Here is a 20,320-nt window from a genome sequence, read left to right as displayed (position 1 = left end):
CCACAACTCAAAACATAAAAAGGCTCGAGAGATATGCAGCAATGATGACTTGGATCACAGATGTCATTTTCTGTACCCGAAAGGAACACGGACAGAGTAATAAAGATAACACTGGCATTCAGACTTCATAAGGGCACCGAGTTGCATCACTCTGAGATACAGACACGCTTCTGCTGTTTTCACAGTCTGTTGCACTCTACTCTGAGAAAGAGGCTGTGTCTGTCAGAGAGAGAGAGAGAGGGAGAGGGATGGAGAGAGAAAGAGAGAGAGAGAGAGAGAGAGAGAGAGAGAGCGTGTCTGTCTGAGTGAGTGTGTTTCTGTCTACCACCCCCATGTCTGTCTGTGTCGGTCCTGTCCCACAGGGCTCTCTGTCTCAGTGTAACAGCCTCTGACATCGCCCCAACCAAACCAATTTGACTCTGGTCTGTACTGGTTAAACAGTGCTTACTGGAAATGAAGGTGGACGGAATAGAATGACCTGCCTGGAGACGAAAGAGATCAATTAAATAAGGGAGAGAGAGACACACAAGAGTCAGTCACAAAGTGGAGGCAACCAGCTGAGCAAAACACTGCATCTACATCTCCCTAAGACACTGGTACTTTTTAACAAGCTTAACCCACAAAACTTTATAAAAAAAATACTATTGACCAGGGCCCTATGTGATGGATTTAATGAAAAAAAAAGGAAAGCAAATTTTTTCCTCCTATTTTCTAAAAAGAGCTGGATAAATGTGTCGGGTGAAGAGATCATCCCCAGCTCAGCGATCTCCATCTATCTCCACAGAGCAGAGAATGTGTACCATTTTATCAGAGACGGGGTGAGGGAGGGAAATGAAGATTCACACGTTGTCTCCGGCAGTGTGGCCAACACACTAATACCTCTGCTGTGTCAGAAGGGCTCAGCAGATGCATCTGTTCAGGGGGCATTTGCCTGGGAGCCTGCTATCAATCTTCCCCTGCTGCCACCTCGTTATACATGGGGCGGAAACAGGGCCTATCCATTCACGGGCCAGAATCAGAGGAATGTTTCAACTTATATTCAGATTGAATTCTTGGACCGGAGCTACTTTCCATATGCCCTGAAGCATTTCTGTTATAGCACTAAAGCATTGGTCATAGCACGACAAGACGGGCCCCTACTCCGTAAAAAGGAACCGGTTCAAAAAGGATTCGTGTGAGGCCACCAATGCTGAGACCCATTTCAGATCTTCACGACCACAAGAATGAAACATACAGTTGCTTTGAATATTGATCAGAAGCTGTTTTAATTTCTCTCTGCACTGTGAGTTGACCTTCAGTGTTCGGTACTGTATGTTAATGTAATGTCATTGATTGTTAGGATGAATGGTGGGGAGATTCATGGGATGTTTGAGATGGATGATGGCCATGGTTCTCTCATCCACCAGACTGTCAGAAGGTCAACCTCTCACTGGGAAAATTGAGTGCCGGAGACGACAGGGAATAATAATCAACCGGGAAAGGATAGGTCAGCCGCTTGGGATATCTGAGCTACCATTCCATACATTTCGATGAGGGGTTCAGTAAAAACATATAGCTGGAGCTATGTTCTGCATTGTCTTATGTGTTATTCAAATTCGATTTCTGTAGGTATTTCCTGTTAGAAGACAGCTGTGAACAGCTCTAAGTACTCATATACAGTATAAAACACATTTCATGTGGCTGTCTGTTTGCTTCTCGATTCCTATCTGACCAGCGACTGCTAGGAGAGAGTGTGACTAATGCATCTGTCAGGGTCTGATGTAGAACTGCTATCAGCCTGCGACTCACAAAGCTATTAAAAGACTCTGGACGACCACAATTCCATGAAGAAAAGTCTTGTTTAAATCAACTACACTCAATATGACAGCCAATGTGATACACAAGTGTTGGTAAACTGATAACAATCTCACAGAACTGACCTTTGGGCACGACTTCAATTGTAACCATTGATAACCATGATATCACAAACAGTAGTCCCATTCTCACCAAATAATGGATCTGTCATGGCATGATGTACAACTTCTATCAGTGTACTCCTCTCAGACATCCATGACACAATTAGCCACGTAGGTGTCTCGTGTTGAAACACACGGTTAAGTGTGACATTGACAAGCTTTACTTCACAGTCTTATTATTACTGTGTAATTACTATGCAAGTACAGTGTATTCAAATGATCAATTGTTGTACGATGCTTACAGCAGGGAATGAAACATCCTTAAAATACCCTTTAAAGCTGGTTGTCCAGTGCAACAAGGAGTAGTAAACAACTGATAGACCTTAAGCAGCGTGAGTGACCTTGGTCTTGCTTCCTCTAGCATTGAGCTCCTCAGGGTGTGTGAAGAAGAGAGTCTAGCAGCCTAACAGCAGCCGCCCGCCCCCCATTAGACTGCCCTTATCCCAGCACGATGGGCCTTGTCCCCTAGAGGACAGCTGCCTAGCCTGGCCTGGCCTCACAGTCTGATTATTGTCTGCAGTTGACAAACACACACGCGCACACACACACACACACACACACACACACACACACACACACACACACACACACACACACACACACACACACACACACACACAAACACAAACACAGCGTCCCTGCCTCTGCCTCTCCTCTGGCACAAGCCCTCCCTGGCTGGGCTGGGTTATGCATTTAGAGGAGGCTTCATCCAGCGTGTGTCAGCTGGGCTCAGGCCCTGTCACCCTGGCTGGACCATTAACACCCACAGCTGATTACAGACCCATTTCCCTTCTCAACACTGATGTCAAATTGGAGGGAAAAGTACTGGGAGGAGAGGAGAGGAGAGAAGAAGGAGGCAGGAAAGGGGAGGAGGACGAGTATGAGGGGAGATGAAGGGAGAACGGGGGGAGGAGGGGAAGAGGACAAGGGGAGATGGAGGGAGGAAGGGGAGAGAAGGACGAGTACAATGGGAGTGGAAAGTGACACTCTCTCTATGTGAGACCACTCTGCCCCGCCCCATCCTGAATGGAAAGAAGGGATACATCCTCTCTACTCTCCCTTCTCTCTGTGCCCCTATTTGCATCTCTCTGGTCCTTACTGCATTTACATATTGCTCACACCGCCTCCACAGCCAGCCTGCCCAAACACTGTCACTGCCTGTCCTGCTGCTGCCATCAGTTTGATGGTGTGGGAGTGCATTAGGTATTGGCCCCGGTGTGTCCCTGACAAGAAATGAGCCAATTAAGGCTTCCCCTGGCACTGCTTAAGCCTGGTTATGGCAGAGGTCACTGGGAGCCACTCACACGCTAAATAATCTCAGCTTTTTTATCTGTCACATCCGCAGGGAAAAGCAGGGGTCTACTTTCTCTATCGGCTGTCACTTCAATGGATACAGTAGCACCTTGAGACGTTTATTTAAGGGATGAAATGATACCAATGTATCTCTCTCTCTCCCTACTTTAGCTGGTAATGGCATTAGGGAAAGAAGAGGGCTTGGAGATAAGCCCAAGGTAGTGTAATTGCAATTAATTACCATGATTAAATATTGTAATGAAAGATTACTGCTTGGGAGTGAGGAGAGACAGAAAGTGTGTTTGTGTGTGTGTGTGTGTGTATTTGTGTGTATTTGTGTGTGTGTGTGTGTGTGTGTGTATGTGTGTCACCACATTATTCACTCACTGCCTGGTATATCCTATGATTCCTCTAACAGGCAAAAGCTGTGAAATCTCTCCCTCCCACCAGCAAGGTCCCTGAATCTGACTCCACATCCAGAGAAATCCTCTAAATGTTCCCCAAACTGACACAGTGATTTGTTCAGGGCTTTATCCAGATTAGGAATGACTCACTGTTGTGTTCAGGACAGAACACAATAACCAAGCTGGGTATTATCATGTAACAGCATAACAAAACACCACAGGGGAGTCCGGAGGATGGAAGTGAATACCATTGAAAACATGCAGCAAATGTGTGCCGCCCCCTCATAACCTGCTAGCGCCCGGGTCCTAGAAAACCAGTGAATTATCGATTTTCAGTTGGACTAAAATGTAATTCTGCACTGTGCAGTTAGGCATGGCCCTGTTGTGCACTTTTATGTAACATGATGTGTCCGTATGTGCTTCAGGCAGGTGTGAATTGGATTACCGCTTTGCCTAATGAGAGACAATATCACTCTTTGAGCCTCACCTGCCCATGTTGAAACTCCATTAGAGCGGTATTTAGCAAAAACAAAAGAAAACATTAGGGTTTTTAATCCCTTAAAGCTGTTTTATGTAATTTAATAAATAAATAAATAAATAGGGCCTGTCTCTCCCCACCCCTGGGAAAATGACTCATACATATTTCAGCAGAGTGTCTGCTGGTTCTGAGAGGAGCTTATTGTGGCTGCATGCAGACGCCAGATCAGCCATCCTCTCTCTCCTCCGTCTTCCACTAACAACAGCATCTCAGAGCACGGCGAGACAGACGAGAGACTTTGCCTCAAAAGCATATTTTAACCAACTTTGCCATAGGAGTGTGCTGTCTACGTACAGCCAGATAATGAACTGTTAGGCAAACTTTCTAAGATACACTACGTACATAATTACTGCATCTTTTTAAGAAAAGTTTTAAAAGGATAACTGTATCAGACTGCTGAAAATAATACAGAAACAATAATTATTTGATATGCTAATGAACAAACTCATAAATATGACCTGACTGCGACTTTGAGTATATTCTAATTAAAAGCCTATTCCCATATTCTGTGTAAACAAAACCAACTGTGTAACTACCCCTTCCCTATGGGATATTGCAAACCTATTTATTCTCTATACAGTCTGTCTGAAGCAAAATGAGCTGCTCATAATCAAAGTGCCGGCAACTGTTATGGGACAGCAGCTAACAAGGTTCTATCTCCAGTATCACTGTGGAAACACAATGCTTACCTAGAGTGTTGGAGATGCTGGGATGTGGCCTTTCATTAGGAAGTGCATTCCACTGACGGAAGAGCTGAGGCACAATTAATTAGTTGATAAAAGCTGTCTCACACTGAGCCTTCCCCTAATTTTCACTTTAATTAAAAAATATTCCCAGGTAGCCTTGACAATCACAGCAAACATGCCCTTAGCAATGAATTAACCACATTTTGCTGTTTATTTTCTACGTGATATGTTTATGTAGTCAAAATGGGTCCTATCCAGTGCTACCGGAGCTGTGCTTCACCTGACAGCTAAATCAAGTTTATATGCTGCATCCCAACTAAAGTAAAGCCCCTTTAGACTCACGCCTGGAATATAAAGAGGAACACAATAGAAACAGCGGCAGGAAATCACCAGAGCCCAGAGCCCATATCTCTCCCTCATAGCCTCCCCCCAGACACCAACACAAGCTTTCGGGAAACCAACAAGATTGTGCTGGATGATGTTTTCATCCCAGTTCTAAAGAATATAACATGGTGGATACTTGCCTAAGCTTGTTCCCTCTGCTGAATAATAATCTCACCACTTCAAGCCGTTGGTACTGTTCATGTATACAGCTTGATGTGTACAGCTCTGTCTGTGCAAGGCAGTCGATGGATCTTGAGTTTCACTGTGGCCTGCTTGAATAACTTACATTGATGAGGATGGTTTAGTGATCAGATTAAACAGTAATAGAGGGTAATAGACCGGACAGCAACACCATATTTTGAATGTGGTGTGTTGATAACAGGACCCCAGTCATGTACAATACGTCAACTGACACACCGAATGAGAGCCATTCCAGACCTTATTTAGATTAAACTGCGCTGCAAATATTTGGCTCCAACATTTCTATTTTTTTTTTTCAAAATACCTGTAACCTACAGAACACACAAACCAGGAAAACTCATCATAAAAATACTTATGGCAATCTTGTGCAAGTGGCAATGTGCAATGTGTGAGTGGAGACAGAGATAGAGCAGACGGCAGACAGGCATGCATGCATTAGCATGGTGTATAATGTCCCAGTCTGATAGCATGTGTAAGCTAGGCTCTGTGGTGGTCAGATACCTCACTGTGTCTAATATACAGGGGATTGGCTCCTCTCTGCTCTCAGGTAGCAGTGGGATTTAGACTATTTTACCTCCCCAGATCTCCCACCTTCCCTCTGGCCCTCTCACCTCGCTGTGTTAAATATTCATGGGCAATCCGGTTTCCTGGGCGAGCGAGGAGAGCAGAGCAGAGGAGAGGAGAGGTCTGACAGCTTAATCATGGAGTCAGGGCTGCAGACGGGCTTCTCTCCGCTGCGGGCGGCTGTCACTGCGACCTACATGATGTAATCACCTCTGCTCCCCTGACACGGGCAGAGAGAGCCTCTCACTGAGATACGCAGGCCCAGGTGGGACCCTCCAGCAGGAGGACTTTTTACAAAAGGCGCTGGCGTACTGTTTAGACGGTAGGGGACAGACACTGTAGTTAGGGTATTGGCTTTAGGGTTTAGATGGGTATTTTAAAGACAGGTCTCACTTGAGATGTTCATTAGTGGCTGGTAGAGGGTATACTGTATGTAGAGTAATGCAGCGGAATCATTCCCTGATTCAGGTTTACAACAGCACTCTTCAGGGGAGGGTGACGGAGGGTGAAGACTACGAGTATCTAGGTTTGATGTCTGGGTATCCATATTTCATGATGCAGCCTCTGTGTTTGGCCCGTACTGGTGTTTCTGTTGCACTGTTGCTCTGACTGCATATCACAGGTGGACCTGAGGCCAGTCACTGTTAGAGAACCTAGGAAACACTCCTGACCATGTACATGGCTGTAACCCCACCCATCGGAAAAAACTGAGTTCATTATTTCCCAAAAAGGTTGACACACAGCCGTCGTGTGGATATGTGATTGGATTACCAACAGGGAAGTAGATTGATTGGCCTACGCACTTTCTTTAGCCCTCATGGTAGAAGTAGAAACTATTCAGATTCACAATGGACAGAGTAGCAATCAAGACGCCGTTCACTCAAACCTACCTCGGCCCCTGCCATGGCCTGTCCAGACGTTGCATAGAGAAGAAGGCACACTGTTTCTTTTCAGTGACATTGAAAGAGTGAATTACATCTTTCAACAGCCTTTAGCATTGAAGTGAAGGTGGGAATTTAAAAAATATATATCTTGAAAGAGCCTCCTTAGAGACCATGTTTAATTATCTCTTTCAAAGTTATTTCCTCTCTCTAGAGGTCTGGGGGAATGCAGCAGCACTGAGAATCTTAAATGGATCATTGATATTCATTATAACCTCTTATGATCAGTACGATTGATCGCCTATTGATCCAGCAAAAGCGTTGTGCTTTGAAAAACGCCATTGGGGTCGTCAAATCAAACAGCAACATTGGCAGCAGTGTTGACACTTACCCCGTTCATAGGATAGGTCTTCCACCCCAACTCCCCAAGCACAGACGTTGTATCCAACAGCACAACTGAATAGGAGAGAGAAAAATACAACCATTAGCCATCTGTCAACACACAAAACACCCTACCCCCCCCCCCAGTAATTCAAATATTGGTCATAAACGTGCTCATTTAGACTTTTGTATCTCAGCAAAAATTAGATTCCTTGATTAATATTTATGAGCACACATACAGTAAAGCAACATTCCAGCGCTCACAACACAATTTAGTGTTGATAGATTGCAGTCAGATTGCAGTCAACAGTCCATTCCCTTCTCATATCCAATGCCATTCTGCAGCTTTATTTCAATTTCAGTCAGACAAAAAGATCTTGCCATGCCATGAGTTTGGCTGCGACATGAGATGAGATAGGATCAGGAATACCACGGGTAAGTCATTTCAGGGTAATTTTCCACCAGTGGAAGTGTATAGGTCATTGTAAATCAACAATGTAACGTATACATATCGGTATGCAACATACAATATACTGTAGATCATCAATAATGGCACACTCCTGATACATTCTGGTGAACATAGTGAAAGTCACAAGAACAAGTGATGGCTAATGTACTGGACTTGCCGCCTCTGTCCCTCGAGGCACAACTATGAACTAGAAACTATTGTCAGTCAAAATATTATGGTTCTTGAAAAATCGCCCGCTCTCTGTCTGCCCCAAGGACAGTACATTTAATAATTGAGGACCAGAATGTCATTAAGCTCCCTCCACATTTATACATAAAGTCTCAATAAAAAATCTGCTCTTTTTTTTTAGGGCAAGGATTACAGAGTTTGCATTCCACTTAATTCATGTATTAGTGGAACTCACCAGACTGTGTTTACTGCACCATGTCTCCATGTTGGAAATTGTCTGCATATTTTGGTTTGCATGGATGTTTTATTGATGTTATCAAATGTAACTACATTGTAAGTACAATTTGCACCGTTCCCTTTTATTACAATTCAGACATTGTTTCAATCGGTTTCTCTGCAGTTACCAACTACATCTGAGCAATTATATGTAGGCTACAAAATAACTAAATAGTGCTTGGACAGCTGGAAGTAGAGTGATGAAGCACATTATCCTATGGAGTACATAGTAAATCCCTGAGCATCATAACAATAGATTTGTTTACAGCCGATAATGTCATTTCCCCAATTGTGTATGGAGTCTGTGTTTAAACTACCACCCTCTGGGCAGTGTGCGTAAGGCTGTTTCCTAATGGTTTAGTCTTTTATATCTGGACAGTTGGCAAGCTGAGCTCTGAGAGCCAGTCAGTCACTGATGTCCTTGCACTCAACAAATGCTCCCAAGGGGCCTCATTACTACAAAACAACTCTCTATTAGTTGCATTATTCTGAGATGACTCTCCATGAACAATATCATGATATCATGGTTTACCATTACAAACGAACATGTATCAAACTGGATCCTTTTAATTCTGAAACTTGATGGACAACAATTGAATGAAATAACAAGCTGTACTGTATGGATATTCCAGTGCTTGAGTTTCAACCCGGTACGCTTGATAGAACATTTCTGACAGAAATGTTACAACCATTTTCTGAGCGTGTGGGGTCTGGTTAAGATGCCACATGTGTGTCTGTCACAAGCTAAATGCTCTTTTCACTTCTCCTCATCTCACTGGGAGCCAGCAGACACACTGCAGTGACACACAATGTGCTGTAACATCTGTTTAGGATCAAGGCAAAGGGCGTCTCAAAACATTCCGACTTACATCAGGAGAAGCCTCTGAAGACATGAATTAGTGCATTTGTCAAAGTCAACAAGAGGCACACTGGCAAAAAAAAAAGAAATGAAATACAAAACAGGTACCAAGAACACTGGCGTTATTGGAGCCAATTCAAGCCGTACTGCTATAATATGCAGATACAAAAACTGAATCTATAAAACAAACCCAACACAGGGTTCTGGGAGAGGTCTGTGTGTGTGTGTGTGTGTGTGTGTGTGTGTGTGTGTGTGTGTGTGTGTGTGTGTGTCCATGCATGTTTGTGTGTGTGTGCAAATACTGTAACCGTAGGCTTTGCACAGAACCTATTTAGAGCGAGGGGTCTGCAGAGTGCCATCACTAACCCAGAGAAGCTGGAGGCTAACCTATGCATCTGTCTGTCAGCCATACATAATTGTTTCTTTGGCTGCATTGAGGTCGGCTTACTGCACTCCGATCAACCTAACATTTATGTCTGTAGCACACTTGACTGAACTGCAGTGCTAAAATGTTAAACGTTGATTTCATTAATTTCATGTATACCTTTGTTTAAACAAATTAAATTCTGGTTTCCTCAGGGGTCTCCTCTGAACATCCATTCGCGTATATATATGAAATGAAGAGAGGGAATGGGAGGAGAGGGGAGTACAAAACCTGCTGCGCCCACATTACTGAAATAGGAACTCCTGGTGTGAAAGGCAGAGACAGAGAGAGATAGAGAGGCTACTGTTTAGAATATGTAAAAGTAAAAGGATGGTCAAAATCAGCCATACTGCAACAACTGGAGCAATACTGTTCCATAAAAGTAAAATACGTTTTATTCCCTGACCTTTACAGTAACTTCATGTATGCAGTATAAATATATATGTGCATGATTGATATAACAGAGAAAGATTACAGTGGGAGCACGATGTTCCAGAGCGCACAGAGAGAGAGAGGGGGGGGGGGGTCTTGTACTCTGTGTGTGGTTGTGTGGTCCTTGGTTCATTTTTCATATTCCTTATCTTACAGTATTTAAACCTTATGTTATAAGTCTGTAATGTAGAGAGGGCAGGGACAACCGTTTGTTTGGGTCTTAATCAGGCCACCATATCCTGGGCCTGCTCCAGCCTCTCTCTCTCTGCCTGCCAGCCTGCCAGCCCTATGCAGGGTAGAGGTGTGCCAGAACCACTGGTGTTAATAGACGCCATTACACTCGGCTGGTCAGCAGCAGGAGGAAGACCTAATTATCATGCTTGGCTATTTCTCAAACACAATGTGAATCCACACCTGACTACCAGCATAAATAACTCACTCACACTGGGTGTGTGTGTGTGTGTGTGTGTGTGTGTGTCTGTGTGTGCGCGTGCCTGCGTACATGTTTGTGTGTGTGCATGCGTGCGTGAGTGTGTGCAGGTGGGCGTGTGTGTGTGTGTGTGTGTGTGTGTGTGTGTGTGTAGCTTTATTTCTCAAGCACAGTAAATCCTTACCTGACCAGTGCCAAGATCACAGCAACTGATTCCAGCTCTCTGAGGCTCTCTGATGCTCTCAATGGCATCTCTCTCTAACTACATACAAACTACCCAGTGCATATTCTCATTGTACTGAAAGCTGCTGAAATACAGTATGTAGCCTTCGGATTATACAATTACCCCAAAGAAAAAGTCAGGACCTTATTGTTGGATAGGTTTAGACTGTGTAAAGTTTAGTGAATAGTACTCACTTGTACCCAATACAAAGTAATTGAAGACAACTTCCCATGTTTAGACTTATCCTCTGTTATCAAACTTCTTTTTTTTTTTTTTACTGAATGTTTGGTTTGCACCTGTACTGTCTCTATGGGGCCCTTGAATTATCCTGCCTTAGTTTCCAAATGAATGAGTGTACAGTGACATGGCAACACCTCAGGGACATAAGACTAAAAATAACTCCATTACACACAGTTCAGATGCTATTAACCACAGCATATTATAAATGAGCTACTCACACTCAGAGAAAACATTTTCATTTCATTTCTGTTTTTAAGTTGTTAGGGTGTGTGCGTGCGTGCGTGTGTGTGTGCGTGCGTCCGTGAGTCCGTGCGTCCGTGTGTGTTTGTCTTTAAGTGTTCTATATCAGCCTCTTGCTCTCAGTAGAGTGTGTTCTCTGTAGACGAGGGGACCTGTAGTCCCAGCCTAGACCTGTGGCCCCATGGGACATCCATTGGGGAGTAAAAATAGAACAGAGGCGGGCGTCTCATGAATATGTGGAGTAGCTCTGACAGACTGATGACATTTACTGTCCACTAAGCAGCCCTCACAGGCCATACAAATGCCCGAAATATCCATAAAACCAGATAGGAATATTGCAACAAAAGAAGACGTCTTCCGACTAATCAGCACGTCTCAGCCTATGGATCTGACGGATGCCTTAGACACAGATCTAGGATCAGTTGATCCCCTCAAAAGGAGGTGGGAGGGAGGAGGGACAGGGGACAACACTGACGTCGATCAGTGTGTTGGGGCAACTTCATCCTACCTCTGAGAGGAAACACAAACAGCAGCTCAATGGAGACCCGTATGCTCTATCTGTCCAATCAGAGCCTCAAAGAGATCAGTTCAAATTGATTTCACTGTCATCAGGTTGATGAGTTGTGCTGCCCAAACCAGAAGAGTAATTTCTTATGGTTATAAATCAATATCATGTTTGCTAATACAGTACTACCCAAACCCAATATATCTGAATAACATGACTGACGGTAAATAACTGTAAAAATTGAGCTGAAGACCATTTGAGAGATGAGGAAATACTTGTGTAAACTGATAGCGAGAGAAGAAATGTGTAGAAATATACTTGTGTAGACACAGTGTCCTGCTCTCATCAGATATGTACGACTGTGAAATTAAACCTTATATACAGCAGAGAGATTCTGATGCATGGAAAACATTGCTCTCAGTATTTAGAGCCTTCAAGATGTTAAAAGCACACTGTTTTACATCTTAATGTCAGAACGGTAGAAAGAAAATCTGGGGGAAAGCTGCTAATTAGATTTGATTCAAGCACCATGAGATAAATTACCTTTGATAATGAACATTCTCTCAGAGAATACCAGACGACTCGGAGTGAGGGATATTTACGGACCATGAAAGGTTTGCTGCAGAACAGCTTGTGGTCCCGAAAAATTAGCGGTGGTTAAGGCAACTGCTTATGGGGATACTAATAAAGGGTTAAATAATAAATGAATGAAAAAGCAAAGGGACCTTAAATGACAGCTGAAACAGACAGTCCTTCCTCCTACCCTCTCACACTCAACATGACTGAATAAGTGAAAGGCAAGGACTCTACCACATAGCTTTCGCCAATCCATTTAATATCAGATCAATGATTATTTCTGTAAAGGATGAATACAAGGAGGAATAAAAGATGTATTTTAGTATTGGACCAGGGCCAATGGGTGTAAAATGAAGAGGTAGCTACCCAAATACACACCAGCTGTCCGTCAGTGACCAGACCTCAGAGCATACCTAGGGGCTCAATGAACTCTCACCTGCATTGTGGTTATTACACAGTGGCTCTTTTTACCATGGTAAAATACAATCACAGAAAGGTTTTAGATACGGTAAAATTACATTCTCTAAGGAAGCTGCTTCCAGTTTTCAGAGCAAGAAGTGTGTGTGTGTGTGTAAGGGTAGTAGAACAAAGCATATATATGGCGTATATATATATATATATATATATATATTGCTATGGCAGGTTATACTGTAGACGCTCTGTCTGATGTCTCCGGGACCCATCGCAGAGTGCTGGGCCAGCTGTAGGTGGCAGCACTAAGACAGAGTTTGATGCATCGTCTTACAGTCATGCAAGCTATCTAAGATCTGCAGAAAGGCTAATAAGGTCTAACTGGGACCTCCTAGGTTCACGGAGGCTGCCTGGGCCTCACAGTGGTCAGTTATTTCGGAAAAACTACATTTCCTATTATGACTACGACAATACCATTCTTCATTCATCATAGGATGAACAGTTGAGTAGGGGGGTACTGTTCAACACTGGTATGAAACATAACTCTACTTTATTCTTTTTTTTTGCAATTGCTTCTTTTGCCTGCCAAAAACCAACACAACTCCAACAAACATTTAAAAAACATACAATTATGACACAAGTGTTCTGTGAGAGAAATTCAGAGAGAAATTCTGTGAGTGAAGAAAAAAAAAATCTGTGTGCGTGTAGACTTTTGTTAATACCTCTCCGCTCCCTGCAGAATCCCAGTGTTCATGTGAGGGATTGTCTGACATGCTGAATTGAGAGTCACAAAGGCGGGAAGGCAGGAGTGATTGGTTTTTATTGTTCCCCTCACAGCTGACATCTAGCCCAATTTTGCTGTGAAATTCCCAATGTAGTGCACTCTGTTTCTCTCCGTTGAAAGCAATACACTGTACAACACCTGAAACATGGATTCTTCAAGCCAAGTGCAGTTGTGTAAACAAGTAAAAGAGCCATTAAATCCAACAACAAGTCAGAAATAGAAATTAATAGATTCCCTGGAGGACATTGTGAGACTCTAACATGTCATGGTAGTTTACTGGGAAGAAGCCTATACAATGCTCACACTCAGACCAGAACAGTAAATGTGAAAGACTTGGGTACAATAGAAAGCTGACACACTAGTCATCAACTCAATCTTTGACAATGATGGCCAAACACTCTCTGAAGCTATTATGTAGCACCTGTCTGAGAGATGAAAGAGTAGCATTGGTCCTATTGAACTGAGAGAACAATAAAATATAACCTGGGGGCCAGATCCCACTGTGTCCCTGTAAAATCAATAAGACTATTTTAAACCTGAGTGATAGTGTGCACAAATGCACACACACACACACACACACACACACACACACACACACACACACACACACACACACACACACACACACACACACACACACACACACACACAAAGCTGAACAAAATCAAACCAGCCGAAATAGGTTCACCTTTAAAGGCAACACAGACTATGCTGAGGGGTGATGATTGCGTGTTCTCTTCATTTGGTTTCTATGGGGTTTGCACCAATATGGGTCAATTTGCAGAAATAATCAGTAAAAGGATTCAAGAGCCTGCGGATTAGAGTGAAACTAAACTAGAGGGCATCAATTGCTGTCCATGGATCTGGGAATCTGTAGGCTTTAATGTGAACTCAGATAACTCACTGACTATCTTCAGACCACTAGAGGTTCACAGGGGCAGCACATACAGTAGCAGTCTATACCTTCATTTTACAATTTAGCAAACCATGTAAATCCTACCATGGCAGCTGAATTATGATAAATTCATAAGAAATATAAAACGTTTGCCACAAAAGCGGTATCAAATCCTAACCCTAAACTAAGTAATTTAATATCAGATTTTGATTGTAGGCCTGGGTAGACCAAAGATCACCTTCGGTAGACAGACGTCAGTATCAGTTCCCAAACCCTTACTAACTCTTCAGTAAATACATGTCACAATCTGCGTATTGATTTTCATAAATTAATTGCACCTGGCTCTCACTTTCAGTCGACGCTGCATGCCAAAACAACTTCTCACCTTCCTTCTGCCAGGAAGGGAAATGTTCACTTAATTCGTGTTACCCAATTTTGTTTAACCTGTATGTATCCAGGTTAGTCTCGTTGAGATAAAAATCTATTTTTCTAGAGATACCTGGTCCATATCGGTTGTAGCTAACCGTTGAATCAAGTAGTAGCCTACCTGATATCAATATATGTTCAAGTATCTGCCTCGCAGTCAAATTATATGTATCAGTGTGATAGGTCAGATTATAGATTCATACTGTTCATGACATTGCCTCGTTTATTATGGTTTGTGTTTTGCCCAGTGTGGAATTTAAATCTCGGATCAATTAAAATAGACTGTCTGTGCTAAAAAGAAGGCAACACAAGTGCCACAAGAGTACATTTCAGCACCTTAGAATATGCTATGCGCAGACTGACGGCTAAAAAACGAGTATAAGCAAATAAGGGAAGTAACATCCTAATTAACACCCTATCATTATGCATGCTACACTGGAGATCTAATACGGTGTCTCACCTTGATTGCTGTGAGTAGAGTGTGTGAAGAGAATCCGTAGAATCAGGAAAATGAGGAATAATTTTTCTCCTGAACTCATCTCTGAAACATCCACCGGGCACCCCAGCTGTGCGCCGAGCGAGCGGGTATCCGAGAGAAATCTGGTCAGAATGCGTTGTTAAATCCCCAGAAGCCGAGCCGTGGTGTCTCCTTCTGTCTTCACTTTAGCTTCTCCCAGTTGGTAAGACCTGACAGACAGCTGGACAGGAGGCAATCCATCGCATGACCTGCGGAGTGTTCCGAGGACGTTCGGTGAAGTTCACACAGTGACAACAAGAACACCTGAAATGAAGACGCAATCTAAAAGACACTGCATTGCCAGAGTAACAGGCAATGGGGAAAAAAAACTCACTTGTTTGATCGTGAAAACTTTTACATAAGCTACGCCAGGGAGTCGTTGATGTTATATTTCCCTGTTTTAGATGAAAGCTAATTATTAGGAAAGCGTCCTGATATCTGAAACGTTAACTTATTTTCCTTCCTCCTGTGCGTCTCTTTTGCGCGATAGCGGCGGTATGCGCGATAGCAGGCGGGATGCTGTTCGTGACAGCTCAACAATTCTAAATTCGGTGCGGGTCGGCCGGCCGGTGTGCGGGCGCGTAGAGCAGCTGTACTATAGCTCTCTTCCAGCCTGGACTGCAGCTGTAGAGCACGGCAACTTTGTAACGGCAGGGAAACGGAACAGGCAGCGGCAGCAGTGGCAGAAATAAGAGACGGAGCGCATCTGTGTTGGACGCTCGGCACTAGAGGGGGTTAGCTGACAACACAAAGACTGTGAGTACGTGTGTGAGTGTGTGTGAGTACGTACGTGAGTGTGTGTGAGTGTGTGTGTGTGTGTATGTGTGTGTGTGTGTGTGTGTCATATCCAGCAAATGAAATAGATCTATAGATGCATATATCTATCCCCTGTAAACAGAAAAAAGTAGTAATATCAGGGCAGTATAATGTGTACCTGGATTGCAACAAAGTAAAGCATCTGCCTGTATACTAGGTTATGTATACAGTAACTGATTTCCTTAATGAGACTTAGAATTAATTGATTCAGACCTATTTTATTAATTTTGTAATTGCAAAAACAATGAATCCACTGCAGCCTGGAGGTTGGTGAGGGTGCACTATGATTATCTCAACTTTATACCTGAAGTCTTTATACCTACAGTAGCTACATCTCCATAGGGTTACAGTGTGAACCTTGCCAAGACGCCAATGTCAGCCAAGATTAGGGAAGGTCTTTCTCTCATCTCCATAGACGTCTCATCGAGTGAGTAAGCAAACTTCCCCTCGCGGGGTTAAACAAAGCAACACGGCCTCCTGTGATGAGCCCAGTCAATCAGCCCAACAGAACAGCCAGCTGTCAGTGAGGAGGAGGTAAATACATCAACATCAGTCACAACCACTTAGCTCACAGCCAATCAGAAAACAAACCAGGGCTTCCGCCATCAGCCTTGATACTCATACCCTACAGGCTAATACTTGTCTACTTTAGCCAGAAACATGGCGTCACAACTGAAAATGGATAAAACTATGAATATGACAGTCCAGATGTATCGCTGCTATAAAACATGGGTAAATGATACAGCCCTGGGGCTGCTATAGGGCTTTAAAAGCGTGGTTCACAGAATCATTATGGATTATGGCAAGTTGGACACACAGGAAGAGAGATTCGGAGAGCTTTTGGTTTTCATCGGTTCTCTTTTTCATTTGCAGATGTTAATGTATGACAAATGTTTGTTGTGGAGGCTAGCAACCCTCATTTAACAATCAACACAAACATTTGTTTTAGGGTAAAGAGGGCCTAAGGGGAGTCTTCCTGTCAGTGTCAAGCTGTTGCCTTTTCTCTCACATGCTACTTCGCCCCTGACACTGCAGAGGGTGGTTACAGTAAGGTGCAGCACTGCATCAGGATCACTCAGATGTAGGGCTTCTCAGACTCTTGTCAGATCATTGATAATGATTTCATTGATTAATGTTAATTAATGAGTTGCTTTGATTATCGTTTCATGTTAAGACCAGATAAATGTTTTTTTTTCTTCGCTAGAACACTGTTAAATTTTGCATGGTCTTTTGGCAGTTAAATCGGTGTATCTGGAAAAATTGTAGTTTCAGGGGAAGAGCCTGAATGACCATGTATTCATTTTGTCAGTGTTGATACTATATCTCACTCCAAATGTTTTTACACATTACAAATACACATGCTTAGACATTTTATAATATATGAAATACACAATACAACAAAACTGTACACAAACGGCAGAGATAGGGTTGTCCTCCCATGAAAGGAGAGGGAATGATTTGTTAGAATGACAATAAAAATGAACAAATTGAGAGAAAAGTCTACCATTTCCAGGGAGCGTGGAGCTGGTCTCCTCTACTGTAATAGAGGGAAATGAGGTGTGACTGTAGCAGGGTGAGCTAACACTGAGCTATGGAGCTCCTCTGCTGTTCTGTAGAACACACTCTGCCAACCTATACGCATCCCACTGATAGAGCAGAAACAAACCAGATCAGCAGAACTGACAGGAACAATGAGACTTTACATCTCAGAAAATGCTAGGTAGGCTTATAGTGGAACGACAAAGACAAGGTTCCTTATGTGAAGCTCTAATGCACATTGGGATTCCTGAGACCAATGTTTTCTATGTAGATTTCAGAGAAATAATTCCATTGCTCCATTGCTCCACAAGAACAGAGTTCTTTTAACTTTTTAACTTGACCCAGGCGACCGTGTCACAGGGCTTGTGTGAATAGGTCTCCTTCTCCAGAGTCTAAAGCACATGCAACCTGATTGGAAAACTACTGTTTACTGTAGGTAGATTGGTCAAGTGGTACAGATGGAACAGCATTCCAGCATATGGATACAAAGATTCACGCCCTCAAGGCTAAGACGACATTGAGCACTGAAAAACAAACCATGATTGCACCACTTCAAAATTGCTTCTTGCAATTTACAGCCTTATGTGTATTTCAAATGTGTTGGGAAAGTCAATTTAGCGTATTGATTGAAATGACATTGCTTCATATACTGTACTGTAACTGTGCATTGCCACAGCCTCCTCCAGGTGGGAATACAGGGAAGGGTACTGCCGATCACAATTCTGGTGTGTGTGTGTGTGTGAGTGTGTGTGTGCGTGTGTGTGTGTGTGTGTGTGTGTGTGTGTGCGTGTGCATGTGTGTGTGTGTGAGTGTGTGTGTGCGTGTGTGCGTATAGATTATGCAAACACACAGTTATGAAAGCCATTCTACAGTATAAAGCTGTCTCAGCCAAACCCCTGTGTGTCCCCGCTGACTTAAAACCCTTATTCACTTTTTTACCATTTTCCAATAAACCATTTCTCTTGTGTTCAGGAAAATTGTTTTTTCAAAGGTTATTAAGGGACTATTGTATAGAGACTGAAACACACTGCTCGCCAACGAAAAACTAAATGGAACATGTGGGCAGTTTTTTTTGTCAGACTTGCTTTATTGTTATGGTTTTGCCTCACAGTGTTATGTGTAATGTATGATTCTCTGGACTGTGTGTTTGTGTGAATTTCCCATCTGTAAGTTCTGTTCGATGACATGTAGAGTCCCTGTGGAGTCCCTGTGGAGTGTGCATCCCTAATGAACCAGTGTGAGGTCATTAGGCAATGGTTTTGGGCTGGCTCTGGAGATAACACCACTCTCTCTGGTGGGCAGAGCTGCTCAGGACACCACTGATTCCTTTGCAGCAGGTGAGTCAACGCACACACACACGCACGCACACACACACACACACACACACACACACACACACACACACACACGTACATCCTTCCCTCCATGGGCCCACTCCCTGGCTGCCTAATGGGGCATGGGTTCTAATCTGGAGAGTTGGGCTCCTGAGGAGAATGAGCAGAGCAAATACAGAGGAGCCCATCAAGCCGGATAGCCTGGGTGGCAGTAGCCCTGGCAGTTAAAGAGACATTACCCATCATTCAGAGATGAGGGAAGGGCTGTAGCGCTGATAAGAGACCCTTGCTGAGGTAAGGTAATTGAGGGGCTGACAGCACATACTGTACCTTCTCCTACACTTTACCTGTGCAATATTCGTTTGGCCATTCAGGGTGTCTTTTCCCCTCTCCCTCTCTTTCTCTCTCTCTCTCTCTCTCTCTCTCTCTCTCTCTTGCCCCCACCCTCTCTCCTTACCCCATCAAGAGTCACAGGAGTCCCATTGACATTCTCTCTTATATGTAAGACCAGATGGAATACCGTTTTATTGCCTGACTAAACATGCAGACAGCCCTGTAAAGGTACTCATCAGAAAACTTCAAAAGAATGCCAGACAGTGATCCTGAATACAATTTGAATGGTAATGAATGCATCATGCACCAACAGTAGATGGAGATTAATACTTTGGCAGTAGGCACTTGGACAAAAGTCTAGAACAACATAATAGACCTATAACTGTAACAATACAGACTTACTGAATTAGTCAATTTCTTTACCTTTTCATTTGGTTTCCGAATAGAGTTTAATGGTGTTAAGGGGTAATTTTAATTGTTTTGTTTTTCTCAAGGAGAGAGGAATTTTGTTTCGTCACTGTATGTGATCGTCAAGGCCAGTGCTAGTCAAACAAAATGCATGACATTAATGTAAAGAAAGAAAGTGCAATTAAATTATTAGTCATTTATTTCATAACAAATTCACACAAAATGGCATTCTTGATCAACATGTGAGCTTCATCACTGAAAGGGAAAAATGCTTGCCCTGTGTCATTTCCAAGACAGATCCCGTAATTCAAGGCAGCACCAATTCAATGTGGCATTCAGCCAATTGACTGTTTCTCCCCAAATTTCCATTAGTAACTGACAAATTAATGGATTCATGGTGTATAAATTGACCCATCCATCATGGGTCTTAAGACAGCCCTTTTAGAACAGCCGTTCTACTTTCTGTCTTTCCCATTCAAATGACTAAAACTTGCAGTTCCTCAGGTTGTCGCAGCAGAAGGTGCACATCACACGACAACAAGTAAGGCAAAATAAGCAGCTGAAAAGCTTAAATCGATCTCGATCTAATTCAAATACAGTATGCCTTACCTGATCTTTAATTTTCGTAAATTCTCAGTCCACTGATATTGAAATATAAACAATGTCACACTAACTGAGTTTAATTCCTATGTAAGACCATACTTTTGATTTGCACTATGCATGTCCCT

At 43.1% G+C, this 20,320-nt stretch overlaps 1 protein-coding gene across 1 annotated transcript in view; it reads right to left on the bottom strand.

Annotated features, from left to right (window-relative positions):
* Positions 1–15,184, bottom strand: part of LOC310812621 (ephrin type-A receptor 6-like) — a gene marked incomplete at both ends in the record, with an annotated part of 92,226 nt that extends 77,042 nt beyond the window's left edge. The window contains 2 exons of the mRNA XM_083681249.1: positions 7,298–7,362; positions 15,106–15,184. Of these exons, the coding sequence (XP_083537375.1) occupies positions 7,298–7,362; positions 15,106–15,184 (144 nt within the window). The remainder of the gene's footprint in view (positions 1–7,297; positions 7,363–15,105) is intronic.
* Between the last annotated feature and the right edge of the window lie 5,136 nt (positions 15,185–20,320).

The sequence above is a fragment of the Argentina silus genome, assembly GCF_951799395.1.
Source record: "Argentina silus genome assembly, chromosome: 12".
In the NCBI taxonomy this organism is placed as follows: domain Eukaryota; kingdom Metazoa; phylum Chordata; class Actinopteri; order Argentiniformes; family Argentinidae; genus Argentina; species Argentina silus.
Note: the sequence above shows the minus strand (reverse complement) of the source record. Positions and strands in the feature narration are given on the sequence as shown.